Below are 24,020 nucleotides of genomic sequence, written 5' to 3'. Positions count from 1 at the left end.
ACTCAACTGATCCCCTGGCTCTGGCAGCATCCATCCACGTGACCAGTAGAGGGCAGAATCCTTTCTAAGGCACTTTTTGAGCCCCAATCACAAGGCCAAATACAAGGAGGGGGTGGAAGGTGTCCAGTACATGACGACGCAGAGGGACCCCCCCGGGCCCCCCATATCACGTCTTCTCCAGTCCACCAGACCCAACAAATCTTTTATCGATTTAAACTTTTTATTAGAAGAAACGACAACATGTAAAACATTGACAGCAGAACGTGGAATGGATGAAAAGTGCGGCGCTCGCCCCGCGGCGCCCTCAGACCCTCTTCATGTGAGTCACAAACGCAGCGTGACAGGCGACCATCATCCCGCCAATCAGGTTCATGAACTCCTGGAAATCCAGTTGCTTGTCCTGTTTCCCATCCGTGCTGCCGTCCACCGACTCCATCAACCGACGGACGATGTTCGGGTCCTTCTGATTCTACAGGAAGGGACAGAAAAATACTGGATTAAGGACGCGATTTCACGCTCTTTATGCTCCGCCTCCATCCGAGCAGACAAGTCCCTGAAGCAGACTCGGTTTTGTGGGAATGATAAGTGTCACTGGATGTCCTCAGACTGAGGGCCAGCGTCATTCAATCCACTTCCGGGGGACTCAGATCATCCCAGACGAGCCCCCACACCTGTGACTGGACGGTGAAAGGAGAAGCAGCGCAGCGATGAGGTCATCTGTCACTCTGCTCTCTCTTCCTATCAGCATACAAACTAAATGTCTCCTCCCTCCCCCCAGTCTCGGCTCTGTCCTCAGACTGAGGACCAACGTCATTCAATCCACTTCCGCTGATCATCCCGGACGAGCCCCCACACCTGTCACTAGCCGGTGAAAGGAGAAGCAGCGCAGCGATGAGGTCATCTGTCACTCTGCTCTCTCTTCCTATCAGCATACAAACTAAATGTCTCCCCCCCTCCCCCCTCAGCTCTGTCCTCAGACTGAGGGCCAGCGTCACTCAATCCCATTCCGATGAACTCAGATCATCCCGGACGAGCCCCCACCAACCTGTGACTGGAAGGTGAAAGGAGAAGCAGCGCAGCGATGAGGTCATCGGTCACTCCGCTCTCTCATCCTATCAGCATACAAACTAAATGTCTCCACCCTCCCCCCAGTCTCAGCTCTGTCCTCAGACTGAGGACCAGCGTCATTCAATCCACTTCCGCTAAACTCAGATCATCCCGGACGAGCCCCCACATCTGTGACTGGATGGTGAAAGGAGAAGCAGCACAGCAATGAGTTTACCTGTCACTCTGCTCTCTCCTCCCATCAGCATACAAACTAAATGTATCCTCCCTCCCTCCCAGTCTCAGCTCTGTCCTCAGACTGAGGGCCAGCGTCATTCAACCCATTCCGCTAAACTCAGATCATCCCGGACGAGCCCCCACACCTGTGACTGGACGGTGAAAGGAGAAGCAGCGCAAGCGATGAGGTCATCTGTCACTCTGCTCTCTCTTTCTAACAGCATACAAACTAAATGTCTCCCCCCTCCCCCCCCCCAGTCTCGGCTCTGTCCTCAGTCTGAGGGCCAGCATCATTCAATTCAACCCACTTCCGCTAAACTCAGATCATCCCGGACAAGCCCCCACCAACCTGTGACTGGACGGTGAAAAGAGAAGCAGCACAGCGATGAGTTTACCCGTCACTCTGCTCTCTCCTCCTATCAGCATACAAACTAAATGTCTCCCCCCAGTCTCAGCTCTGTCCTCAGACTGAGGACCAGCGTCAATCAATCGCCCCCCCGACCTCAGTACTCCTCTCTAAAGCCCTCAGCCATGGTGATGCAAGCAGTGGGAGGGGGTTATGCAAATGCCTTGATTGGGGGGGGGGGGTTGGGTTAGTCTGGAGGAACGGGCGCTCCTAGGCAGGCTGTATTTGCCTAGGCAACGCCCACATGTGATGCGGAGCCTTCAGGAGGGCAGGGAACGCCAGGCTGGGGAGGAGATGGTTGGATAAAATAATAAAGCTTAGCAAGTGTCTCCATCTAATGGTGGGGGTGGTGTATGACACCCATTTCCCTAAACTATCCACTACCCAGAAGAACCAAATAAACATGGAGACCACCTGGAAGAGATTACAGCCGAGGTACGTACAGCGGTGAAGGAGTTGAGTTCGGTCTTCATGAATCCCTCGAACTCCGTGTAGTCCATCTGGTTTTTGGCGCCTTTCTTGCCGGCGTAGTGTTGGTAGATGCGAACGATGCTTTCCATGGCGGTTTCCATGTCTGTTGGTTTAGTGGCGGAGACGGGGTTCTGCGGGGGAAAGATACGGCACACGTACAGTCACACAAAGTGTATTTCGATGTTCTCAGAGCCGCCAACAAAGACCACATTGGAGGAGACGGCAACAATAGACACAACAAGGAATACAAATAAGTGTCAACCTCGCTCCAGCAATGGCGGCGCCTTCATAAAGGGCGCATGAGCTTCGCCCCCTCTCCCCCTATCCTGCTCTCTCCATAGATTCATGCATTGCATGAATCTATATATGGTCATCGCTGACGCCCCCTATTCATGTGCCCGACCCCATAGGCCCCATTGCTTCCCTAACACTGACCCGCCTCTCAGCCAATCAGGTAAACTGGTCTGGTTACCATGTCACCTCGATTGGCTGAAACGGGCGCCGCTATTGGACACCCGACGGGACGCGAGGGCAGTAGTCGGGAGATGAGGACGGTGTCGAGGTGCCCGCAGGAGACATGAAGGACCCCCGCTCGTCGCCATCACCCGCTGCCCCACCAAGACAGGGAAGTGCCGGGCAGACGGCGAGTGGGCGTCACACTGGCAGCATTTATTGGGCACCCTGGCAACATTTGGCAGCAAAATGCTGCCCATAATATGCTGCTACTGTGCCAAATTATGGCGCAGTGGCAGTATTTGATGGGCACACTGGCAGCATTCGGCAAAGCGGCAGCATTTGATGGGGGTTTTCCCCCCCCCCCAAAAAAAATTCAGTTTGTTTTGCGCTCCCCCCAAAAATTTTGAGCGCCAGCCGCCACTGCACTCCAGATGAGGTGAAGGGGACCCTTAATACTACATAAAAGACCATGTAGACCAGCTTCTCTCACCCAAGGTTCCTTGAGAGGTCTCTAGGGGGTTCCTGGAGCTGTGGTTGATTGACCTGCCATTCGGTGGCGCCTACCCAGTTCCAAGACCGGACACCACTTGGCAGAGCCAGCAGCATGACACCAATCCTTTTTTTTGCCCTCTGTAAAAGGCAAAATGGGCCCTCAAAAGGTTGGTTTTAGTAAGGGTTCCCTGTGACCTGAAAAACTTAGGGGGTTCCTCTGGAGAAGTAAAGGTTGCGCAAGGTCGTTTTATACATTTTCAGTGGAACCTCGGATTGCGAGTAACGTGGTTGGCGAGCGTGTCGCAATACGAGCTCTGTATTTTAAAAAAACCCTAACTCTGTTTGCGAGTGTTGTCTCGCAACATGAGCATGATTCCAGCCAAAGCGGTGTGCAGTACTGCGTTTGGCCTGAGGTGGAGCCAAGCAGAGCCGAGCAGAAAACCTCGGAAATAATCAGTTCCCGGGGTTTCCACCCCCAGTTTAGCCGAGCTGTCCTCGGTTGTCCTGAGGCTCTCCGGCGCCCCCCCCACCTCTGGCCACATGCGGTATTGCATGCCATTGAAGTCAATGCGAAACAAATTATTTTCGTTTCCATTGACTTCTATGGGAAAACTCGCTTTGATATGCAAGTGCTTTGGATTACGAGCATTCTCCTGGAACGGATTATGGTCGTAATCCGAGGTGCCACTGTCTAGGCTCCCAAGGGATAACAGTTTGGTGAAGGCCCTTTTTCTGTTCCAGCATGACTGTGTACAAAGTTAGCTCCATAAAGACATGGCGTGACCAATTTGGGGTAGAGGAATTTGAGTGTCCTGCACAGAGCCCTGACCTCAACCCTACCGAACACTTTTGGGATTAATTGGAATGCCGATCGCAAGACAAGTTTTTTTTATTTGGTGCCCAACGTGGGGTTTATTGTGTGAGCCAGGTCTTTTCACCCACCATCAGGATCCAACATCACAAATTCTCAAAGACGCCCTCCAAAATCTTTTAGAAAGCCTTCCTAGAAGAGTGGAGGCATACTCGGCCTAACATTATCTTTCACAATAAAAAAAAATGTACTGTTATTTTTTTAATAATAAAAAAATGATTTCCCCCCCAAAAAAGTGTGCTTTTAGGACCATTACGTGAATATGGTGTGACAATAAGTATTGAAACGACCGCCCTTTTAATTCTCTAGGGTGTTTGAAAAAAATGTTATAATGTTTGGGGGTTTTAAGTAATTTTATAGCAAAAAAAAAAAACTTGTTTTTAACTTGTAAACACCAAATCTCAGAAAGAGGCTCGGGGCTTAAGTGGTTAAAATGCCAGGAGAGGATCCTTTTTTTAAATCTAATTCTGCCTTAAAAAAAAAAAAATGTGCATTCTGCTTTAATTTTTTTCATTCCGGGTACGGCCTGCTACTTTAAAAAAATAAAAAATTCTTCACCCCGTTCCCTCTGGCTGTTGACTTTTGCAGAGTTTCTCGTTACACATCCGGTGTGATCCGCAAACCAGGATGATTCATCGCGTCAAACAAACAAATACTGCTAAGCAACAACGTTTGGCCGTTGACGGAGCCGAGGCGGGAAAGGTTAAATAGGCAGGTAGGGAGAGGAGCAAGGCAAGGCAAGGCAAGTAGAAAAGAGGAGCAAGGCAAGTAGAAAAGAGGAGCAAGGCAAAGCAGGGAGAGGAGCAAGGCAAAGCAGGGAGAGGAGCAAGGCAAGCAGGGAGAGGAGCAAGGCAAAGCAGGGAGAGGAGCAAGGCAAAGCAGGGAGGGGAGCAAGGCAAAGCAGGGAGAGGAGCAAGGCAAAGCAGGGAGAGGAGCAAGGCAAAGCAGGGAGAGGAGCAAGGCAAAGCAGGGAGAGGAGCAAGGCAAAGCAGGGAGAGGAGCAAGGCAAAGCAGGGAGAGGAGCAAGGCAAAGCAGGGAGAGGAGCAAGGCAAAGCAGGGAGAGGAGCAAGGCAAGCAGGGAGAGGAGCAAGGCAAGTAGTGGGAAGGGGAGCAAGGCAAGTAGGGGAGGTGAGCAAGGCAAGTAGGGGAGGTGAGCAAGGCAAGTAGGGGAGGTGAGCAAGGCAAGTAGGGGAGGTGAGCAAGGCAAGTAGGGGAGGTGAGCAAGGCAAGGCAAGTAGAGGAGGTGAGCAAGGCAAGGCAAGTAGAGGAGGTGAGCAAGGCAAGGCAAGTAGAGGAGGTGAGCAAGGCAAGGCAAGTAGGGGAGGTGAGCAAGGCAAGGCAAGTAGGGGAGGTGAGCAAGGCAAGGCAAGTAGGGGAGGTGAGCAAGGCAAGGCAAGTAGAGGAGGTGAGCAAGGCAAGGCAAGTAGAGGAGGTGAGCAAGGCAAGGCAAGTAGGGGAGGTGAGCAAGGCAAGGCAAGTAGAGGAGGTGAGCAAGGCAAGTAGGGGAGGTGAGCAAGGCAAGGCAAGTAGAGGAGGTGAGCAAGGCAAGTAGGGAGAGGAGCAAGGCAAGCAGGGAGAGGAGCAAGGCAAGTAGGGAGAGGAGCAAGGCAAGCAGAGAGAGGAGCAAGGCAAGTAGTGGGAAGGGGAGCAAGGCAAGTAGGGGAGGTGAGCAAGGCAAGTAGGGGAGGTGAGCAAGGCAAGTAGGGGAGGTGAGCAAGGCAAGTAGGGGAGGTGAGCAAGGCAAGTAGGGGAGGTGAGCAAGGCAAGTAGGGGAGGTGAGCAAGGCAAGTAGGGGAGGTGAGCAAGGCAAGTAGGGGAGGTGAGCAAGGCAAGGCAAGTAGGGGAGGTGAGCAAGGCAAGGCAAGTAGAGGAGGTGAGCAAGGCAAGGCAAGTAGAGGAGGTGAGCAAGGCAAGGCAAGTAGGGGAGGTGAGCAAGGCAAGGCAAGTAGGGGAGGTGAGCAAGGCAAGGCAAGTAGGGGAGGTGAGCAAGGCAAGGCAAGTAGAGGAGGTGAGCAAGGCAAGGCAAGTAGAGGAGGTGAGCAAGGCAAGGCAAGTAGAGGAGGTGAGCAAGGCAAGGCAAGTAGGGGAGGTGAGCAAGGCAAGGCAAGTAGGGGAGGTGAGCAAGGCAAGGCAAGTAGGGGAGGTGAGCAAGGCAAGGCAAGTAGAGGAGGTGAGCAAGGCAAGGCAAGTAGAGGAGGTGAGCAAGGCAAGGCAAGTAGAGGAGGTGAGCAAGGCAAGGCAAGTAGAGGAGGTGAGCAAGGTAAGTAGGGGAGGTGAGCAAGGCAAGGCAAGTAGAGGAGGTGAGCAAGGCAAGTAGGGAAGGGGAGCAAGGCAAGTAGGATACCTTTTGCGTTGGTGGTAACTTCATCAAGGCCTCATGACCGGCCACCATCATCCCACCGATAAGGTTGAGAAACTCTTGAAAGTCAATCTCTCCATCCTGCTTTCCATCAACCCCACCATCTACAGACTTCATTATCTTCTTCAAGATCGTCTGCGGGTCCTTCTGGTTCTTGGGAACAAAGAGTGAGGAAAGGAGACAGAGGGTGTCATCAAAAACAAACATAAAAAAGAAAAAACACACACACACACATCACGGACGGCAATAAAACAAATATTGTAAATTTTATCTTTAGAGATGTGCACAATGGAAGAAATTTGTTTTGTTACAAGTTAATAATTTGTTCTGTTAGAAGGTTTTGGAATTGGTTTGATATATTCGCTACTTTGACATCAAATTCGAAACGGAATTATATTGCAATAAATACAGTAATGTATACAAAGTGAAATATGATGATTCCTACTTAGGCTGCTTTATAAAATACAATACAAAGAATACAATACAAAGAATCGAAGAAATTCTATTCAGCAGCTTAAATAGGAATCATCTCCTTATTTCACTCTTATACCTTACTGTATTTATTGCAATAGGTTTCAAATTTAAGAAATCGTTTTACAATTTCATATTCATTGAAAAATGTGTCACTATAGCGATTTGGAAATTCAGAGACATCTGAAACGGAAATTTGGTCCGAATGTTGATTCGTAACAAAGAAGTAATGGATAGATTTGGACGGGATGGTGGATGGGATGGACAAATGGTCAATTATGGGATGGAGCTGAAGGGACGGTGAATGGGATGGGCTAAAAGTCAATGGGCCGGATTCAGATACATTGGCATATCTGTCCGGCCCGCGTAACGCATCTCCTATACGTTACGGCGCAAGTTTTCTTATTCACAAAGAACTTGCGCCCTTAGTTAGAGCGGCATAGCGTATGTGTTGCGGCGTAAGGCCGCGTAATTCAAATGGGGATGTAGGGGGGCGTGTTTTATTTAAATTTATGTTGACCCCGCGTTTTTGACGTTTTAGTTGAACGGCGCATGCGCTGTCCGTAAAATATCCCAGCGCGCATTGCTCCAAATGACGTCGCAAGGACGTCATTGGTTTCGGCGTTAACATAAATTACGTCCATCCGTATTCGCGAACGACTTGTGCAAACGGCGTAAAAAAAAATTCAAAACTCGGCGCGGGAATGACGGCCATACTTAACATAGGATACGCCGCACTTACCCCTGCTATAGCAGGGGTAACTTTCCGCCGGAAAAAGCCGAACGCAAACGACGTAAAAAAAAAAAACGCCGGGCGGTCGTTCGTTTCTGAATGGGCGTAAATGCTCATTAGCATATTCGACGCGTAAAAGATATGGAAGCACCACATAGCGGCCGGCCTGGAATTGCAGCCTAAGATCCGACGGTGTAAGTCACTTACACCTGTCGGATCTTAGGCATATCTATGCGTAACCTGATTCTCTGAATCAGGCGCATAGATACGACGGTCGGACTCAGAGATACGACGGCGTATCAGGAGATACGCCGTCGTATCTTCTTTCTGAATCCGGCCCAATGTACGCTCGTTCTGGGTGCCGATCCTGAAAGCCTTGTAGACCTTTATGGAGCATAATGGTGCAACAGGCAAGAAACGGGCACGTGGTGCCAAATATTTAGCACCAGGTATGCAAGATATGTCCCTTCCTTCTTCGTTATCAATACACTTTTATTGAGTATCAGGAAAAAAAAAAAGAAGAGAAGTGTACATATTTACAAAATGAGTGTAGGGATAACAAATCTGTACAGGGCTTATACTATATGAGGTTTACTAAAAAAAAGAACCCCAAGAACTTTACTTGCCGTCTCGGAATTCCAACCTCCCCCCACCACTATTGTCAGTATAGACTGCTCAGGCATGTGACCATTCAGAGGCTCCTTGCACTGTAAATCCCATTTAATTTAACCAGCTATACTGCCCCTCCCCCTCCAATCCCATTATAGTCATCCTACCACTTAAGTCATTATCCTAACATCAGAATTAAGATCTTTCTTCTGGAATGTGAGTCCACCCAACTCATTAAATCTAAGGCCGCGTACACACGGTCGGTTTGGTCCGATGAGAATGAACCGAAGTTCATTTTCATCGGACCAAACAGACCGTGTGTATAGGGCATCGGTCTTGTTTCCTTCGGTCCAAAATTTCTAAACATGCTTCAAAACCGAACCGATAGACCGCTGCCCCATCGGACCAAACCGATGGTTGGTACAGAAAAGCATCGGTTCAAAACCCGCGCATGCTCAGAATCAAGTCGACGCATGCTTGGAAGCATTGAACTTCGTTTTATTCAGCACGTCGTGTGTTTGACGTCACCGCGTTCTGACCCGCTCGGATTTTGGACTGACGGTGTGTACGCATATCAGGCCGTACGGCCACTTCAGAGGTGAACCGATGAAAACGGTCCGACGGGCCAGTCTCATCGGTTTGGTCCGACCGTCTGAAATAAGAGGGGCTCTGACCATTGGAAATCCCCCAGAATTAAAAATAAAATAAAAATTCAGTTGCCCAGACTGGGCACCTTCTGTTGAGACGTAAAAAGGGAAGGGGGTGGAAAAAAGGGAAAACACACAAAAAACAACCGAGAAGAAGGAAAACCAACAATGAAAAGAAGAAGGAAAACCAACAATGAAAAGAAGAAGGAAAACCAACAATGAGAAGAAGAAGGAAAACCAACAACAGCAACAACGAGAAGAAGGAAAAAACAACAATGAAAAGAAGAAGGAAAACCAACAATGAAAAGAAGAAGGAAAACCAACAATGAGAAGAAGAAGGAAAACCAACAATGAGAAGAAGGAAAACCAACAACAGCAACAACGAGAAGAAGGAAAAAACAACAATGAAAAGAAGAAGGAAAACCAACAACTGAGAAGAAGGAAAACCAACAACGAGAAAAAGAAGGAAAACCACAACAAGAAGAAGGAAAACCACAACAACAACGAGAAGAAGAAGGGAAACAACAACAACAAGGAAAACCAACAACGAGAAGAAGGAAAACCAACAACGAGAAGAAGGAAAACCAACAACGAGAAGAAGGAAAACCACAACAACAACGAGAAGAAGAAGGGAAACAACAACAACAAGGAAAACCAACAACGAGAAGAAGAAGGGAAACAACAACAACGAGAAGAAGAAGGGAAACAACAACAACGAGAAGAAGAAGGGAAACAACAACAACGAGAAGAAGAAGGGAAACAACAACAACGAGAAGAAGAAGGGAAACAACAACAACGAGAAGAAGAAGGGAAACAACAACAAGGAAAACAACAAGAAGAAGGAAAACAGAAACAACAAGAAGAAGGAAAACCACAACAGCAACAACGAGAAGAAGGAGGAAAACCACAACAACGAGAAGAAGGAGGAAAACCACAACAACGAGAAGAAGGAGGAAAACCACAACAACGAGAAGAAGGAGGAAAACCACAACAACGAGAAGAAGGAGGGAAACAACAACAACAACGAGAAGAAGAAGAAAAACCAACAACGAGAAGAAGAAGAAAAACCAACAACGAGAAGAAGAAGAAAAACCAACAACGAGGAGAAGAAGAAAAACCAACAACGAGAAGAAGAAGAAAAACCAACAACGAGAAGAAGAAGGGAAACAACAAGGAAAACAACAACGAGAAGAAGGAAAACAGCAACAATGAGAAGGAAAAACAACAACAGCAACAACAAGAAGAAGAAGGAAAACAACAACAACGAGAAGAAGAAGGAAAACAACAACAACAACGAGAAGAAGAAGGAAAACAACAACAACGAGAAGAAGGAAAAACAATGCCTCCAGCAAGTACTTTAAGTGATCTTTTTAAGTGCAAGGTTGCTAATGAAGACCATTTTCTTTTAGGCAAAAGTTTGTAAGAATTATGTGAAATAAAAGTCGTTCAAAGGACGGCTGATGCGTGGTCACATCTTCTACACTTTATTTGGCATGATGGAAGCCAAGATCACCCTTACCAGCTGTGCGTAAATCGAAAACTCATTTGGAGTTCTTTGGTGACTTGGTGGTCAGAAGGTCTCGTTTTGAGCTTTTGGACTTTCTCTTTCGCCTGTGGTTGGAGCCTAACACTCCATCGCTCAGTTCTTCCACCCCCGACAACTCCTCCCACAGCAGGCTGACCCTGGGTATATCAAAGAGGCCTGCTCCCTGCCAATCCTAGTTAGGGGATTGGTCAGGGTGCCCTGATACACCACAGTTCTCTTTCCCCGCCTCTTTTCTAGAACCTTCTGGAAACCAGAGGGAGTCACCAGAGAGATGACGTAACATGTCAGTCACCTGCTGCTACTCTAAACCACTCCCCAGATCAAAATCAAACAGGCCTAGCTGAAAGCCTGCCTTAAGTTACCGTCACTGGCTGTAAAAACAAAAAAACACTACCTTTGGAACACACCTACCTAAGGTAGAGGGTGCTACTAGTGATTGCTCCCAAGTAGCAACCCTTGTTTGGCCAACTGGCTACAACTGTTCAAGCCAAATTTGTAAGCCAATAGGCAAGTACATGTTGTGGGCAGGCAGGTTACATTTAGAGCCATAACACAGGCAACCAGGAGGAGATAGGTTGAAGGTTGAAGTAGTGAGACGTTATGGATCCTAGGAGTTGATCCAGGAGACCAACGGGGACCTTTGACTAAGTATGGTTGCTGCGCATGCAGAGAACTTACAATTACCTTTGGTGGCATCTTGTGCTTTGCAACCAGAGAATAGCTGAAGGAAGAAAAACAAAAAGACCCCTCGTCTGTAGGGACAGAGGATCACTAGCGCCCTTGGGAAGGGGTTGGTGGTTACCAACAGATGGAACTGTCTCAAAAAATTTGGAGGATACACCTCTTGTACATTGACTCACAACCATTCTGCCCCACTATAGGGCTCTTCCAGTTATCAGACAAAGCTCTGGACAATAAAAGCCTCACAGATCTCACACACACACACACCGGCAGATGAATAGAGAGAGACTCAAGACATCAATCGATCGCTCACCTTGGTGAATGAGCCCAGCTCGGCGGTCATGAACTGCTCAAACTCCTTGAAGTTCATGGAGGTGGCGTTGCCTTCCTTGCCAGCGTACCTCTGGAAGATTGTGATGATCTTCTCCATGGATCGCTCCATTTCCGTGGGGTTGCTCTGCTTCATCTGAGCCTTGAATAAAAATAAAATAATGTAATCATGAAATTCAAAATCGGCAATACCCAAAACATGGGTACGTGTACAGACACTATCCCTGTGCCCATGAAGTGATAGATGGGTATGAACTGGATGGGATGATGGATGAAAATGAATGACGGTAATTATTGAAGAAATACATTTTACTCATGTACCCTTTAAAAAAGGTGAGTTATGAGGAGGTGAGGGGATATTTAGTGTGCCCAGGGCAACGAAGAAGCAAAAATATGCATAAAAACATTGTATTAAAACGTATTCAATGAAAAAAAAAAAATTGTACGAAGATATCTCTGTAGGATCAACGTGTTTCGCCCCTATTGAGGCTTCTTCAGGATCCACTTGTACAGCAAACATGATATTGTATAAACAGATTAGGAGGAGAATGCTTACTTAATATCATGATATTTGGTGTACAACTGGATGCTGAAGAAGCCTCAATATTAGGCAAAAACACGTTGATCCTACAGCTACAATAAAAAAATCTCACGAAGATTTATCTGTAGGATAAACTTGTTTTTGCCTATATTGAGGCTTCTTCAGGATCCACTTGTACACCAAACATGATGTTATATAAACAGATCATGAGAACGTTTACTTAATATCATATCATGACGTCTGGTGTACAAGTGGATCCTGAAGAAGCCTCAATATAGGAAAAAAAAACATGTTAATCCTACAAATATATCTGTGTGAATTTCATTGTAGCTGTAGGATCAACGTGTTTTTTTGCCTATATTGAGGCTTCTTCAGGATACACTTGTACAACAAACATCATAATATGATAAGTAAACAATCTGTTTATATAATATAATGTTTGGTGTACAAGTGTATCCTGAAGAAGCCTCAATATTCGGCAAAAACATGTTTATACTACAGATACAATGAAAATTACACAAAACATGAGATTATATAAACAGATTATGAGAGAGCGTACTTAATATCATATTTGGTGTACAAGTTGATCCTAAAGAAGCCTCAATATAGGCAAAAAAACTTTTAACCTACAGATATATCTGTGTGCAATTTTCATTGTATCTGTAGGATCAACGTGTTTTTTGCCTATATTGAGGCTTCTTCAGGATACACTTGTACACTAAACATAATGATATGATAAGTAAACAATCTGTTTATATAATATCATGTTTGGTGTACAAGTGGATCCTGAAGAAGCCTCAATAGGGGGCGAAACATGTCGATCCTACAAATACAATGAAAATCATACAATGATGCATCTGTAGGATCGATGCGTTTTTTCAAAAAATAATCGCAATAAGCGTTTATTGATTGGTTTGCGCAAAAGTTATAGCGTCTACAAAATAGGGGATCGTTTTATGGCGTTTTTTTTTTTTACTAGTAATGGCGGCGATCATGTGACTGATCGCTGTTCCCGAAGACAGGGAGCATTCGATCAGTGACATGTCACTAGGAAGAACGGGGAGATGCGTTTACACCGTCATCTCCCGTTCTTCAGCTCTGTGACACGACCGCGGGACACCGAGTGATTGTGATTGGGGGGTGAAGGGCCGGTTATAGCAAATCTGCTGACTGCGGGTGAGTTTGGAGGACGGGAGACACGGGTCTGATGGAGGTTCCCATACACGGTATCAGAGATCCGTCACAGTGACCAATGATGGGATAATAAACGATGGATGGAATTGGACTGGACGGTGGATGGGACGGGCTAATGGTCAATAATTATGGGATGGAGTTGAAGGGACGATGGATGGGATTGGACAGGACGGTGGATGGGCTAATGGTCAATAATTATGGGATGGAGTTGAGGGGACGATGAATGGGATTGGACGGGACGGGCTAAGGGTCAATAATTATGGGATGGAATTGAAGGGACGATGGATGGAATTGGACGGGATGGTGGATGGGATAATGGTCAATAATTATGGGATGGAGTTGAAGGGACGATGGAAGGGATTGGACAGGACGGTGGATAGGATGGGCTAAGGGTCAATAATTATGGGATGGAGTTGAGGGGACGATGAATGGGATTGGCTGGTGGATGGAATGGGCTAAGGGTCAATAATTATGGGATGTTGGATGGGATTGGGCGGGACGGTGGATGGGAAGGGCTAAGGGTCAATAATTATGGGATGGAGTTGAAGGGACGATGGAAGGGATTGGACAGGACGGTGGATGGGCTAATGGTCAATAATTATGGGATGGAGTTGAGGGGACGATGAATGGGATTGGACGGGACGGTGGATGGGATGGAGTTGAAGGGACGATGGATGGGATTGGCTGGTGGATGGAATGGGCTAAGGGTCAATAATTATGGGATGTTGGATGGGACGGTGGATGGGATGGACTAATTGGTCAATAATTATGGGATGGAGTTGAAGGGACGATGGATGGGACGGTGGATGGAATGGGCTAAGGGTCAATAATTATGGGATGGAGTTGAAGGGACGATGGAAGGGATTGGACGGGACGGTGGATGGGATTGGACGGGACAGTGGATGGGATTGACTAATTGGTCAATCATGGGATGGAATTGAAAGATCAAGATGGAATGGCCGGGAAGAGCAGATGGATGATGACGTCGGTGTTTTGGTGTCTTTCTTGGACGTCCAGCATTGATTCTCTGACCATGAGAAGACACGCATGGTGATAAGAATGAGGTCTTCCCCAAAATTATACGGGGGGGGGGGGGGGGGGGGGGCGTGCGCTAAATCTCCAACCCCCCCAGTTCTGGAGTGGGGAGACAGAGGTGGAAGGCAGCCAAAAAGTGAAAGTTCTGGTTTTCCGGCACGGCTGCCTTTGTAGCTCCGCATGATCTCCAGATTCCGGAATGTCAGGTTCTACGAACATGTGACGACACGCCCGGGTGGAGACAGACAGGGAGACGTTTGGGGTGGGCGTTGGCTGGAAAGCAATGACCTGACCGCCGTGTTATATAACTGTTTGGCAATCAATGGAATTTGAGCACCGAGGGTCTTCAGCCCCCTCAACATATCAGAGTCTTCCCAAACCCCGGGGGTCCCGACTATTCCAGGGCTTTCCCAAACCTGGCCACCGAGGGGCTCACAGGACCTTCGGGAATGAAGTAGAGGTCTTAATACTTAAGAGAACCTGTCACTTATGCCGCAAGGCTAAGCGGTGCCCTGGAACCAACACCGCTTCCGGGACTCCAGTCCAAGGTCTCCGAGATGTCAGCGGCTCGCCAATAAATTCACCGCCATTTGACCTTCTACTATTGGGCGCTATGAGGGGGTCATGTACCAGTTTAGGGGACCGGATGGGGCTCTTTCATTGCCTTTATCTGGCCCTTGGGGCAACTATTCCTCCCACTGACACCAAAGACGGGGGACACCACCACTCCTTCCCACCAACGGCGGGGGACACCACTCCTCCTCCCCACCAACGACGGGGGACACCACTCCTCCTCCCCACCAACGGCGGGGGGCACCACTCCTCCTCCCCACCAACGATGGGGGACACCACTCCTCCTCCCCACCAACGACGGGGGGACACCACTCCTCCTCCCCACCAACGACGGGGGGACACCACTCCTCCTCCCCACCAACGACGGGGGGACACCACTCCTCCTCCCCACCAACGACGGGGGGACACCACTCCTCCTCCCCACCAACGACGGGGGGACACCACTCCTCCTCCCCACCAACGACGGGGGGACACCACTCCTCCTCCCCACCAACGATGGGGGGACACCACTCCTCCTCCCCACCAACGATGGGGGGACACCACTCCTCCCCACCAACGATGGGGGGACACCACTCCTCCTCCCCACCAACGATGGGGGGACACCACTCCTCCTCCCCACCAACGATGGGGGGACACCACTCCTCCTCCCCACCAACGATGGGGGGACACCACTCCTCCTCCCCACCAACGGCGGGGGACACCACTCCTCCTCCCCACCAACGGCGGGGGACACCACTCCTCCTCCCCACCAACGGCGGGGGACACCACTCCTCCTCCCACCAACGGCGGGGGACACCACTCCTCCTCCCCACCAACGACGGGGGACACCACTCCTCCTCCCCACCAACGACGGGGGACACCACTCCTCCTCCCCACCAATGATGGGGACACCACTCCTCCTCCCCACCAATGATGGGGACACCACTCCTCCTCCCCACCAACGACGGGGGACACCACTCCTCCTCCCACCAACGATGGGGGACACCACTCCTCCTCCCCACCAACGATGGGGGACACCACTCCTCCTCCCCACCAATGATGGGGACACCACTCCTCCCCACCAATGATGGGGGACACCACTCCTCCCCACCAATGATGGGGGGACACCACTCCTCCCCACCAATGATGGGGGGACACCACTCCCCCTCCCCACCAACGATGGGGGGACACCACTCCCCCTCCCCACCAACGATGGGGGACACCACTCCTCCTCCCCACCAACGATGGGGGACACCACTCCTCCTCCCCACCAACGATGGGGGACACCACTCCTCCTCCCAACCAATGATGGGGGGCACCACTCCTCCTCCAACCAATGATGGGGGGCACCACTCCTCCTCCAACCAATGATGGGGGGCACCACTCCTCCTCCAACCAATGATGGGGGGCACCACTCCTCCTCCAACCAATGATGGGGGGCACCACTCCTCCTCCAACCAACGATGGGGGACACCACTCCTCCTCCCCACCAATGATGGGGGGCACCACTCCTCCTCCAACCAACGATGGGGGACACCACTCCTCCTCCCCACCAATGATGGGGGACACCACTCCTCCCCACCAACATCAAAAATCGAACGGTTTAAGGAAATTTGCAGAGTTTGAGTTTTGTGGTCAGGAGGTTCTGATCCGTCACACCCCCCCGGCGCCCACAGGGATCAGGAAGAGGTCAGTGAGTCAGGATGGGGGGGTGACGCAACTTCAGGCCCAGAATCATCTGCCATTCCGGGGGAGAGAATTAGTCACAGGAAGATGACGCCGCCCATCAAATATTTCTAAAAAAATAAATTCCATGGAAGGTTAACCCCTTCCTGGCCACAGAGCCCCGCCCCCCTCCACGCCCCTCATACATTGGGGGAGGTGCAATCAAACCTTTTATACTGCAGAGAGATCATGTGATCTGATGAAGAATTGTATCAATGTTTACAAACGTATCTCTATTGTAACAATATTTATACTCCTCATTCATTGGACACTTCCTGCTCCTCCCCCCGGAGATTGCACTTTACTACCGCCCCCCCTGATGTGCCGCTTTCATTGGCTGAGAGCAATTGTGCGGCCGACTGATCTCATCTCAGCAGGGATGTCAGTGGAAATATGGAACAGCAAAGATCTGATGTCAGTAGGGATGTCCATAGAAATATGGAACAGTAAGGACATGCAGGGATCTGATCTCAGTGGAAATATGGGACAGCAAGGACATGCAGGGATCTGATCTCAGTGGAAATATGGGACAGCAAGGACATGCAGGGATCTGATCTCAGTAGAAATATGGAACAGCAAGGACATGCAGGGACCTGATCTCAGTGGAAATACGGGACAGCAAGGACATGCAGGGATCTGATCTCAGTGGAAATATGGAACAGCAAGGACATGCAGGGATCTGATCTCAGTAGAAATATGGAACAGCAAGGACACGCAGGGATCTGATCTCAGTAGGGATGCCAATAGAAATATGGAACAGCAAAGTGAAAGTCTCCGCGGTTACACTTTAATCACAACATACGGTGACACCAATGGTGACAACAATCAGTTGCCATGGCGAAAGACAGATGGGTTTTGAATGACAGACAATCAGGGTGTTGAGGTTATCAGCCCCGCCCTGATAACACAGCCGCCAATCAATCACTGCGACCGTTACAGGTCAGGCCCCCGTCACCATTATTGACTCTCCGTTGCAGGGAGGAATCGATCATGTAATGCCGTAGGATGAATGCACAGTGTGTGTGACGGTCTGGGAGGAACTACAAGCTCCAGCATGCCCTGTGATCTCCATCCCTCCAAAGATTAAACCACACCCACTATTTTACTCTGTGGGGGAAAAAAACAACGAAGTCTCCCGGTGACACGTTTCCTCCTCACTTCCTGTCCTGGTGACCACACAGGAAGTGGCAAGAAAAGTCTCCCCAATGTAACACAAACAGCAGTAAAAGTTCAGAGAGTGTCAGCTCTTCAGACCGAGAATACTATGAAGGTGTGGCCCCTCACCATGGACAGACAATGGGGGGGGGGGGGAACTAGGAAGGTGTGGCCCCTCACAAATCAGACCCCCCACCTCCAGGAATCTTTGAGGGACTTGGAAATGCAGACGGACTAAAAATCCCAGCATGCCCCAGTAGCCTCCTATCCTCCAATAGATCGGGGGGGGGTCATGTTTGGCCCTGCAGGGGGATGCTGGGGGGTGTAGTGCCACAGCTGAAAGATGGGGGGGGGGTGGGGACAGGATCTGTATCAGGGAGGGAGGGAGAGATGGATACAATGTATCTTCAGGGATGGATGGATGGATACAATGTATCTTCAGGGAGGGATGGATACAATGTATCTTCAGGGAGGGAGGGAGGGATACAATGTATCTTCAGGGAGGGATGGATACAATGTATCTTCAGGGAGGGAGGGATGGATACAATGTATCTTCAGGGAGGGAGGGATGGATACAATGTATCTTCAGGGAGGGATGGATGGATACAATGTATCTTCAGGGAGGGAGGGATGGATACAATGTATCTTCAGGGAGGGAGGGAGGGATACAATGTATCTTCAGGGAGGGATGGATACAATGTATCTTCAGGGAGGGAGGGATGGATACAATGTATCTTCAGGGAGGGAGGGATGGATACAATGTATCTTCAGGGATGGATGGATGGATACAATGTATCTTCAGGGAGGGAGGGATGGATACAATGTATCTTCAGGGAGGGAGGGATGGATACAATGTATCTTCAGGGAGGGATGGATGGATACAATGTATCTTCAGGGATGGATGGATGGATACAATGTATCTTCAGGGAGGGATGGATACAATGTATCTTCAGGGATGGATGGATGGATACAATGTATCTTCAGGGAGGGAGGGATGGATACAATGTATCTTCAGGGAGGGAGGGATGGATACAATGTATCTTCAGGGATGGATGGATGGATACAATGTATCTTCAGGGAGGGATGGATACAATGTATCTTCAGGGAGGGAGGGAGGGATACAATGTATCTTCAGGGAGGGATGGATACAATGTATCTTCAGGGAGGGAGGGAGGGATACAATGTATCTTCAGGGAGGGATGGAGGGATACAATGTATCTTCAGGGAGGGAGGGATGGATACAATGTATCTTCAGGGAGGGAGGGATGGATACAATGTATCTTCAGGGATGGATGGATGGATACAATGTATCTTCAGGGAGGGAGGGATGGATACAATGTATCTTCAGGGAGGGAGGGAGGGATACAATGTATCTTCAGGGAGGGATGGAGGGATACAATGTATCTTCAGGGAGGGAGGGAGGGATACAATGTATCTTCAGGGAGGGAGGGATACAATGTATCTTCAGGGAGGGAGGGATGGATACAATGTATCTTCAGGGAGGGAGGGATGGATACAATGTATCTTCAGGGAGGGAGGGAGGGATACAATGTATCTTCAGGGAGGGATGGAGGGATACAATGTATCTTCAGGGAGGGAGGGATGGATACAATGTATCTTCAGGGATGGATGGATGGATACAATGTATCTTCAGGGAGGGAGGGATGGATACAATGTATCTTCAGGGAGGGAGGGATGGATACATTGTATCTTCAGGGATGGATGGATGGATACAATGTATCTTCAGGGAGGGAGGGATGGATACAATGTATCTTCAGGGAGGGAGGGATGGATACATTGTATGGGGTGTATGAAGTTGTTGATACATTGTATATATTGTACACAGTGACTTCCTCTCCTCTCTATAGAATATTATTTACTAACAAACATTCCAACCTGAACATAAAACTAGACTGACCCCCCCCCCCCCCCCCCCGATTTTATAATCCAACGTCAATAAAAACACAATATATATATATATAACAATCACATAAAGGAGCGATAAAGACAAATGTTGGAAGGAAGAGAAACAAAGAACAAATCCCCCAGAACTTCCCCTGAGTGCAGAGAAGGTTTGGGGGGGGGGGTCTCAGGGGAGAAGGTGTTGGGGGGGGGGGGGGAGAAGGTGTTGGGGGCTCTTACCATGGTGTCTGGAGGAGGATGAGGAGGACGAGGTGTAGGTGCGAGGAAGGATCAGAGTCTTGTAGTCAGGGAAGGGGATTTGGGGGGGGGGGGGGAGGGAGAAGGTTTGGGGGGGGGGGGGGTCTCAGGGTAGAAGGTTTGGGGGGGGGGAGAAGGTGTTGGGGGGCTCTTACCATGGTGTCTGGATGAGGAGGACGAGGTGTAGGTGCGAAGGAAGGATCGGAGTCTTGTAGTCAGGGAAGGGGATTTGGGGGGGGGGAGAAGGTTTGGGGGGGGGGGGGGGTCTCAGGGGCTCTTACCATGGTGTCTGGAGGAGGATGAGGAGGACGAGGTGTAGGTGCGAGGAAGGATCGGAGTCTTGTAGTCAGGGAAGGGGATTTGGGGGGGGGGAGGGAGAAGGTTTGGGGGGGGGGTCTCAGGGGAGAAGGTGTTGGGGGGGAGGGAGAGGAAGGTGTTGGGGGGGCTCTTACCATGGTGTCTGGAGGAGGATGAGGAGGACGAGGTGTAGGTGCGAGGAAGGATCGGAGTCTTGTAGTCAGGGAAGGGGATTTGGGGGGGGGGGAGAAGGTTTGGGGGGGGGTCTCAGGGGCTCTTACCATGGTGTCTGGAGGAGGATGAGGAGGACGAGGTGTAGGTGCGAGGAAGGATCGGAGTCTTGTAGCCAGGGAAGGGGATTTGGGGGGGGAGGGAGAAGGTTTGGGGGGAGGGAGAAGGTTTGGGGGGGGTCTCAGGGGCTCTTACCATGGTGTCTGGAGGAGGATGAGGAGGACGAGGTGTAGGTGCGAGGAAGGATCAGAGTCTTGTAGTCAGGGAAGGGGATTTGGGGGGGGGGGAGAAGGTGTTGGGGGGGGTCTCAGGGTAGAAGGTTTGGGGGGGGGGAGAAGGTGTTGGGGGGCTCTTACCATGGTGTCTGGATGAGGAGGACGAGGTGTAGGTGCGAGGAAGGATCGGAGTCTTGTAGTCGGGGGAGAAGGTTTGGGGGGAGGGAGAGGAAGGTGTTGGGGGGGCTCTTACCATGGTGTCTGGAGGAGGATGAGGAGGACGAGGTGTAGGTGTGAGGAAGGATCGGAGTCTTGTAGTCAGGGAAGGGGATTTGGGGGGGGGGGGGAGAGGGTTTGGGGGGGGGTCTCAGGGGCTCTTACCATGGTGTCTGGAGGAGGATGAGGAGGACGAGGTGTAGGTACGAGGAAGGATCGGAGTCTTGTAGTCAGGGAAGGGGATTTGGGGGGGAGAGGGAGAAGGTTTGGGGGGGGGGGGGTCTCAGGGTAGAAGGTTTGGGGGGGGGAGAAGGTGTTGGGGGGCTCTTACCATGGTGTCTGGAGGAGGATGAGGAGGACGAGGTGTAGGTGCGAGGAAGGATCAGAGTCGTTGTAGTCAGGGAAGGGGATTTGGGGGGGGGGGGGAGAAGGTTTGGGGGGGGGGGGGTCTCAGGGGAGAAGGTGTTGGGGGGGGGAGAAGGTGTTGGGGGGCTCTTACCATGGTGTCTGGAGGAGGATGAGGAGGACGAGGTGTAGGTGCGAGGAAGGATCAGAGTCGTTGTAGTCAGGGAAGGGGATTTGGGGGGGGGAGAGGAAGGTTTGGGGGGGGGGGGGGTCTCAGGGGAGAAGGTGTTGGGGGGGGGGGAGAAGGTGTTGGGGGGCTCTTACCATGGTGTCTGGAGGAGGATGAGGAGGACGAGGTGTAGGTGCGAGGAAGGATCAGAGTCGTTGTAGTCAGGGAAGGGGATTTGGGGGGGGAGAGGAAGGTTTGGGGGGGGGGGGGTCTCAGGGGAGAAGGTGTTGGGGGGGGGGGGGAGAAGGTGTTGGGGGGCTCTTACCATGGTGTCTGGAGGAGGATGAGGAGGACGAGGTGTAGGTGCGAGGAAGGATCGGAGTCTTGTAGTCAGGGAAGGGAAACTTTGAGAGGAGGGGGGGGAGGGGGGGAGCCGCACCCATTGGGCCCGAGGCCAACGCCCTTCCCAATTCTACATTCCTCCTCAGTGATGAGCAGGGGGAGGGGGAGAGCGCCTTCTAAAGGTGGATTGCAGAATAACACTTTACCTTTCTTAAAGGTGACCCCACAATATTTTATATCCCCCCCCCCCCCGGGGACACCCCACCTCCTATAAAGAGGACCAACCTTCTTCATACCCGCTGCTGCACACAATGCAATTTGAATTTCGAGATTTAACCCCTTCCTCACCTGCTTTTTTTTATTTATTTTTTACTTTTTTACATCTTTTAAAAAATGTTTTTGGGTGAAATCACGTGACCACAAAGGACCCAGATCTACGCCTTTGCGTCGCGGGAACGCGCATCGCCACACGTTACATGTGGTGCAGCGGCATCGATTTTCAATGGCGTCCCCAAACGCACGTTGCGCCACAACAACGCACGGCAACGCAACCTAGCGGCACGTTTGGTTTTCGGAAACACTTTTGCTGCACGCCGATCGCCAAAGGTTGCCCCGGCGCAATGCGCGGGAATGAGCCCCGTTCACCCCTCCTGCGATTTGTCACAAAAGAAAAATATTATTGTCCAATACATCCGAACACGGCGCCGCGCGTCTCGGATAAAGGTGCGGCGTGTTTTTTGGGTGTGTTTTTGTCCCCATAGATTTCAATAGGGGGGGGGGGGGAAAGTGAACATAAACGCATGAAAATGCGACCGCGCACGTGGGACTCCGCCTTCGTTGGAGAAGTTCGCACCACTTAAGCCATTTGCTGGCGTTGCGCACCGCGCTGTGTTTTCGGATGCGGTGCGTTGTGGTTATTACACGCACGTTGCTTTTTTCTCTTTACACTTTGCGCTTTTTTTTTGCGTTGTGATGCATTTGCGCTGAAATGCGTCACATGAGATAAACCGCTCACAGCCCACTGAGAATGGCTCACAGCCCTCTGAGAATGGCTCACAGCCCTCTGAGAATGGCTCACTGCCCTCTGAGAATGGCTCACAGCCCTCTGAGAATGGCTCACAGCCCTCTGAGAATGGCTCACTGCGCTCTGAGAATGGCTCACTGCGCTCTGAGAATGGCTCACAGCCCTCTGGGAATGGCTCACAGCCCTCTGAGAATGGCTCACAGCCCACTGAGAATGGCTCACTGCGCTCTGAGAATGGCTCACAGCCCTCTGAGAATGGCTCACTGCCCTCTGAGAATGGCTCACTCCCCTCTGAGAATGGCTCACAGCCCTCTGAGAATGGCTCACAGTCCTCTGAGAATGGCTCACTGCGCTCTGAGAATGGCTCACAGCCCTCTGAGAATGGCTCACTCCCCTCTGAGAATGGCTCACAGCCCTCTGAGAATGGCTCACTGCGCTCTGAGAATGGCTCACTGCGCTCTGAGAATGGCTCACAGCCCTCTGAGAATGGCTCACTCCCCTCTGAGAATGGCTCACTGCCCTCTGAGAATGGCTCACAGTCCTCTGAGAATGGCTCACAGTCCTCCAGGAATGGCTCACAGCCCTCTGGGAATGGCTCACAGCCCTCTGAGAATGGCTCACAGCCCTCTGAGAATGGCTCACAGTCCTCCAGGAATGGCTCACAGCCCTCTGAGAATGGCTCACAGCCCTCTGAGAATGGCTCACAGTCCTCTGAGAATGGCTCACAGTCCTCTGAGAATGGCTCACAGTCCTCTGAGAATGGCTCACTCCCCTCTGAGAATGGCTCACTCCCCTCTGAGAATGGCTCACTCCCCTCTGAGAATGGCTCACAGCCCTCTGAGAATGGCTCACAGCCCTCTGAGAATGGCTCACTGCCCTCTGAGAATGGCTCACTCCCCTCTGAGAATGGCTCACAGTCCTCTGAGAATGGCTCACAGTCCTCCAGGAATGGCTCACAGCCCTCTGAGAATGGCTCACAGCCCTCTGGGAATGGCTCACAGCCCTCTGAGAATGGCTCACAGCCCTCTGAGAATCGCTCACAGCCCTCTGAGAATGGCTCACTCCCCTCTGAGAATGGCTCACAGCCCTCTAAGAATGGCTCACTCCCCTCTGAGAATGGCTCACTCCCCTCTGAGAATGGCTCACAGCCCTCTGAGAATGGCTCACAGCCCTCTGAGAATGGCTCACTGCCCTCTGAGAATGGCTCACAGTCCTCTGAGAATGGCTCACAGTCCTCTGAGAATGGCTCACAGTCCTCCAGGAATGGCTCACAGCCCTCTGAGAATGGCTCACAGCCCTCTGGGAATGGCTCACAGCCCTCTGAGAATGGCTCACAGCCCTCTGGGAATGGCTCACAGCCCTCTGAGAATGGCTCACAGCCCTCTGAGAATAGCTCACAGCCCTCTGAGAATGGCTCACAGCCCTCTGAGAATGGCTCACAGTCCTCCGGGAATGGCTCACAGCC

At 50.7% G+C, this 24,020-nt stretch overlaps 1 protein-coding gene across 6 annotated transcripts; it reads right to left on the bottom strand.

Moving 5' to 3' along the window:
* Positions 1 to 201: 201 nt before the first annotated feature.
* On the bottom strand, positions 202 to 21,616 carry LOC120920022. 6 transcript variants are annotated; one of them, XM_040331921.1, is made up of 6 exons: positions 20,623 to 20,658; positions 20,440 to 20,470; positions 11,338 to 11,496; positions 6,323 to 6,490; positions 2,131 to 2,289; positions 207 to 469 (listed from the first exon to the last, which is right to left on the bottom strand). In XM_040331921.1, exons 2-6 carry the CDS (start codon positions 20,440 to 20,442, stop codon positions 305 to 307), a joined length of 654 nt encoding a protein of 217 aa, XP_040187855.1. In that variant the 5' UTR covers positions 20,443 to 20,470; positions 20,623 to 20,658; the 3' UTR covers positions 207 to 304. The 6 variants fall into 6 exon arrangements, with proteins under 6 accessions (XP_040187857.1, XP_040187855.1, XP_040187854.1 ...); XM_040331920.1 differs by having other exon boundaries at positions 20,440 to 20,461; positions 20,617 to 20,648; XM_040331919.1 differs by lacking the exons at positions 20,440 to 20,470; positions 20,623 to 20,658 and adding exons at positions 19,699 to 19,720; positions 19,888 to 19,915.
* Positions 21,617 to 24,020: the final 2,404 nt, after the last annotated feature.

The sequence above is a fragment of the Rana temporaria genome, chromosome 13, assembly GCF_905171775.1.
Source record: "Rana temporaria chromosome 13, aRanTem1.1, whole genome shotgun sequence".
NCBI lineage: Eukaryota > Metazoa > Chordata > Amphibia > Anura > Ranidae > Rana > Rana temporaria.
The sequence above is the reverse complement of the archived record's forward strand: the minus strand, read 5'-3'. Positions and strand labels throughout refer to the sequence as shown.